Source organism: Gavialis gangeticus, unplaced genomic scaffold (genome assembly GCF_001723915.1).
Source record: "Gavialis gangeticus isolate Ggan-Ray unplaced genomic scaffold, GavGan_comp1, whole genome shotgun sequence".
Classification (NCBI taxonomy): domain Eukaryota; kingdom Metazoa; phylum Chordata; order Crocodylia; family Gavialidae; genus Gavialis; species Gavialis gangeticus.
In genome coordinates, this window is record NW_017729019.1 from 12,880,653 (window position 1) to 12,886,208 (window position 5,556).

At 48.9% G+C, this 5,556-nt stretch overlaps 1 protein-coding gene across 1 annotated transcript in view; it reads left to right on the forward strand.

Annotated features, from left to right (window-relative positions):
- Positions 1-2: 2 nt before the first annotated feature.
- The window catches only part of MAGI3 (membrane associated guanylate kinase, WW and PDZ domain containing 3), a gene marked incomplete at its 5' end in the record, with an annotated part of 192,708 nt that continues 187,154 nt past the window's right edge, over positions 3-5,556 (forward strand). Inside the window, one exon of the mRNA XM_019513754.1 lies at positions 3-231. Within this exon, the coding sequence (XP_019369299.1) occupies positions 3-231 (229 nt within the window). The remainder of the gene's footprint in view (positions 232-5,556) is intronic.

Sequence of the window (5,556 nt, forward strand, 5' to 3'; positions counted from 1 at the left end):
TGCTGCGCGGCGGCGCCGAGCGCGGAGAGTTCCCCTACCTGGGCGTCCGCCTGCCCGAGCCCGGCCCCGGCCCCGGCCCCGGCCCCGCGCTGCTCTCCGGCAAGCCGCCCAACCCCGGGGACGTGCTGCTAGAGGTGAACGGCACCCCGGTGAGCGGCCTCACGCACCGCGACACGCTGGCCGTCATCCGGCACTTCAGGGAGCCCGTGCGCCTCAAGACCGTGCGCCCAGGTGAGCCCCCTGCCGGCGCTCGCCCGGCTCCTCCTTCCCCACCGCGGAGGGGGGGGTCGGTGGCGCTGCCCCGAGCGCCCCTCACAACCGGCCCCCAAGGGTTTGCGCCGGGAGACGTCGGGTTGCTCCAGCGCCCTCGTTGTCTCGTCCAGACGTTGCGTTTTGCCTCCTTCCTTCCCCGGGGAAACTGAGGCCGTGGCAGCACGAGCGATGGGGCCTCCACTGCCACGGTGCTGCTGGCACTTGGAGAGCGCGTCGCTCTTTGCCCTAAATCGTCCGACCGGCGCGCTCCGTTTCCCTTCCGCTGCGAGGCGTGGGGCTGGGGGCCACCCTGCTCTCCGGGGTCACTCGCTCTTGTTGTCGCTGAAGTTCGTGGCCGAGCAAACACGGTCTCACCGTGGGCCCTCCTGTGAGACTCGCCTTCCGTCCGTGGGTTTGGTCTGCAGCTCCCCACAGCGTGAAGCTGGCACGAGTAACTTCGGTTTGACCTCCTGCTCCCGCGTCTCTCTTGCGTTCGTGGCACGGTGCCCCCTCTCCAAAGCGCTCTGAGAACCGGAGTGCTGGTGTCTGGCACATGAGGAGCGTGTAGGAAGTGTGTCTTCTGCGAGCTGGTGGCGCTCGGAGGAAGGGGAACCCCTGCAGGGTAGTTGTCAGCTTACTAGGGACCCACAGATTGTCTGCGAGGGCCTTGTAAAATCTGGCAGGAGTTGAGGCCGGGGGGGAAGCTTATGGCAATACAGATAAGAATATTTATTACAAACAGATTCTTTCCTTCTAAAATCAGTGGAGGAAAGATGGTCAGGATAAAAGCAACACAGAAAGAACCAGCTTTTTTTTTTTTCGAGGCGTCCTGCCATTTTTGGATAAAGTAGGACTTGCCCTTTGCAGAGCGTTAGTCCTGACAGACCTGTTAAAAATGCTTGCCCTGTGGTCGCCTGCTACAGAAACGAGTCTGATGGAAAGCTTTGGTCTTGCAGCAAAGGGTTGCCCTCCCATGGTTGTTTTATAGCTTCAGCATTAAAATTTCATTCTTTTGTTCTGCTTAGGATATTTCCTTTCCTCTCTGTCTTCCGATCGCTTGGTGTTCAGCTGCGTCCTGATGTGAGCATTGTAGCTCATCTAAACATCCATGTGTCACAGTGAATAATTTCTAGTTGCAACCGCTGAAATGCAGCGTGTGCATGTGATATGTGTAAGGTGGCTTGGCACTTTCAAACAAATGTTTCCTGCAGCCGCAAGAGGCATCGGCAAGGATTGTAGTCCCTTTACTGAAGGCAGAGGTGGGTATTTCTAAAGGCATGGATCTCTGGGTTTTGGCCCCAGTCACATCTCTTAGTGGATTAACATCTATATAATCTTAAAATCCAGTAACGCTACAAACAGTTCTCTCTCAAAGAAGCTCAAAAAGATAAGAAATGAAGCGTGTGTGCTGGGTATGTGTAAAACATTGGGACTGACTAGGAATGAAATGGCAGATGTCCCCAGGGCAAGCAGGAGATTCTGCACTGTGCTGATTAATTTTGAACCACTTTGATAAATATGGATTCTGAATTTAAGAAGGGATATGCTACTTTTCTTTTTATCTGAGATTTACATGGCAAATGGGATTTTTTTTCAGTTTTTTAATTAGGCTATTGTCAGATAAACTAAGCACTTTACCTTGGGTCTATAGTGAGCAGGACTACACAGCAAGTTTAATACCAGAGCTTAACCTTTGGGGCAGTGTGATGGCGGGGTAGTGATTATTCCCATGGCTATAATATATGCATACAAGTATAAAGGTACGTAACATATGGCTGTACAAATCGGGGTGAAACTGTCAAAGAGAATCATTTGCAGTAAAGGTAGATTTAAAGGAACTTGTGAATGAGTCTCTCTCGCTTTTTCCTGCTCACTTTTCCCATCAAGTGGGTTTTTGTTTTCCTGGTGTGTGAGACACACGAAAATGGTCAGGGACTCCGATTTCTGTGCAAGTTAATTGTGCTCTATTTGATAACTCAGTGTCACAAGGCTATGAAATACAATTTCTGGAAGTTATCTCCATAGTGATGTTCGCTGCTATTTGAAGTGGGTGAAATCACAGTGGTCAAATGATATCTTCGCTTTGCCTGTGGTCAGGACTGATGTAAATGATGCAACGTTCTTGGAATTCCTCATCACTGTTTCAAAGCAATCCCTTTATTTCCCAAAGAAAACTCAGCTTCTGTTCAGAGAATGGGATTAATTCAAGTGTACTATAATTAGCCAGCACTATCAAATCATTCCAGTAAAGTCCTCTTTAGCACCATGCATCTCAAATGTCAAGTTAATGCTAAATAGTGTTACCTGCAATCACACAGACTAATGATTCACAATTTTCAATCTGAAGCTAATTACAGCTTCCCCAGTTCTGCACAGTGCGGGTGTGAACTTGACAAAGTTTAAACAAATATTAATAATTGCGAATATTCTCTTTGATTATTTTTCGGTAAATCCGAAACTGTAGCGTGGCAGTAGACAGTCATGGTAATACTGACATCTTCCATCTGTGGGACTGCAGCAGTTAGTCATGGATGCTAAGCATGCTGCTTACACAGCCACCACGTGTAAACGCTGCCCTGGGTCAGATGTGTTTTCTTCGTTTGGAGTTTAGCTGCCTCTCTGCTTTACAGTTTTGGAGCAAATCAAACTCGGAACTAAGTTTTTCATCCTAAGACATGTTGCAAAGTAAAATGTGCAGTGGATTAAAGAGAATTTTGGGAACTTGGTGTTGGTTTGATTTTTATAAGGCAGCAGTTTAAAGCATTCCCCTCCCCCTGTGAAATGCTGCCAGAGTTGCATTCGGTGCCAGTGCTTCAGCAAGAGCTGCCTCCAAGTTGCCAAGGCATTCTCTTTGAGTGCCTTGTGACTTGGAAATCAGCTTCCTTTCCATCCCTGGTGAAGTGAAAGGTCCCCGCTTGCTGAGCTTCAGAACACACCGCTCAATGCGTTGGTTTGTGCTACTGTGCAGGGATGCTTGAGTCTTGGGCCACAGGACGTGCAGCGATCTTGCAATGGCTCGGGGATGGGGAAGGCTGCTTTGGTTTTGGTGAAGTTGGCTCTGCTTCGCTGCCGCTGCATTTTGTTTTTTTTATGGACTGTGATTTTAATGATCCATCACTGCATCTTGTCCTTTGGAAGGCATTTTGTTTGCGTTCAAATTAAAGAAAACAGGCACAAAAATTGATTTAAATTAACACAACGGTGCAACAGGGGAAAGTTACTTAATCCTCCATTTTCCTTAAAATGAAAAATGGGCCTTCACAAATCGAAGTACACGGAACTGGAGAGCGTCTGTCGTAGGCCTTGCCGTGCATCTGCGCTCAGGTGCTGTCGGAGCTGGAGGGGAAGGGTGTTCCAAAGTTCAGTTTTATGTGCTGAGCATGTCCTGACCTTGGCCTCCTGACATGGAGGCACTTGTCAGCATGTTTCTTAATCGTTTAGTGTCTGTACAGCCTCTGTGTTGAACAGTTGCCTCCGTCTTAGTCAGTACCATAGTGCAGTTAAGTCTCACGTGGGTGTTTGTTTCAGCGGCCTTTAGCAGCAGATCAGTGGGCTGGACTTGCTTTGCACCAGTGATGAAACATGACTCTTCATTAAGGAAAACAGCATCTTTATTTGATAGCAGTGAAATCAGCATCTGCGATGCTTGTAGCTAGCTTGGCAGTGGCTCTACAATAAAGAATTCAAGATGCAGCTTAGGTTTGTTGAAGTAAACACTTGAAAGATTTGAATGCCAGTTGTTAACTACATATTGCAAGGAATGGCCTGTTTCACTGATGGAGAATTGTCCTCCTCTCTCTGCCCTCGGTTCATAGCTGCCAATAAAAACATACCTAATATTTTGTTGTCTATAGGTACGAGGGCTTCCTGCTTCGCATACGTCTGTGTTGCAACACTGCTGTAACTTCAGTGAACGAGCCAGCTTTAAATGAGCTCCTTGTGTACTAGTAGCAGCCTGGCCACAGCAGCGTAGAGCTCAGGCTTCAAAATCACCCTGAGAAGCTGAGTAAATACTCAGGTAGCTAACACCTGTGCAGAGCTCTGTACTCCTAGACAGTGCTTTTGGGCATTTGCTACACTGCAGCTGGTGCCAACCCACTGACATGCAGCTGCAGATCTTTGGTGACAGACAGAAGCTGAGGACACCTTTTCCAGTGCAGTATAAATACTGAAGCGCACTCCTTGTCAAACGTATTGCATTGGAGATGACCCTTGCATTACACTGTATGTAAATATTTCTTAAAGTGGCGACTTCAAGCTCATTCCTAACGTGCGGATGTCCATATGATAAGTGGCAGGCCAAGGACCAGTGGGCCGTGGACATCAAACAGTTCAGTCCTTAACGCAAAGTGACCTCTTGCATTGAGGCATGGCTGGTGGCAAAGTACGTGGTTGACGTTTGCAAGGTGCTGATTGTGCTCTTGCCTTTGAAGGGAGGAATGGAGGAGATAGGCCTCCAGCGCAGCGCAGCTGACCACTTCAGTACTAAATTCTGTTAAAAGTTAGTTTACTGGTTACTGTTGGCTTTGTCTTTTTTTACTGCAATATTTAGGCAGGAACTGAGCCCTTCTGCCAATGTGCTGCCACCACAGCTGTGAACGTTTCCACTGGCGCAAAACCACACAGGTGATTAGAGTAGTAGCTTTTAATAGCCAGTGGTATCTCTGAGTAGGCTGTAACCAAATGTAAGGCCCTAAAAAGATGGGGAATCTGGTTGTCACGCCAGACGACAAAGCCAACATTTTTAATAACTTCTTTGCCTGTCTTCCTCAGTAAGGACCAGAACTGCCACCTCCCTGCTGGGCCTCCTTTGGGCCCCGGGGGAGGCTCACCTGAGCCTAGAGTGAGTGAGGATTTAGTTAGGGAGCTTCTGGAGGGGCTGGACATTTTTAAGTCAGCTGGCCCAGATGATCTTCACCTTAGAGTCCTGAAGGAACTGGCTGGGGTCATTGCAAGTCCCCTGGCACGGCTTTATGAACACTCGTGGTGCTCTGGAGAGGTGCTGGAGGACTGGAAGAGGGCCAACATGGTTCCCATCTTCAAACAGGGGAGGAAAGAGGACCCGGGGAACTATAGGCCAGTCAGCCTTACCTTGATCCTGGGCAAGCTGTTTGAGAAAATTATTCTGGCACGCATCCAGGAGGGGCCAGCAGGGAACGGCATGCTCAGGGGCAACCAGCACGGGTTCATCAGCGGCAGGTCCTGTCAGACCAACCTGGTGGCCTTTTACGACCAGGTCACTAAATCATTGGATGCAGGGGTGGCAGTGGATATAGTTTTCCTAGACTTCAGGAAGGCTTTTGA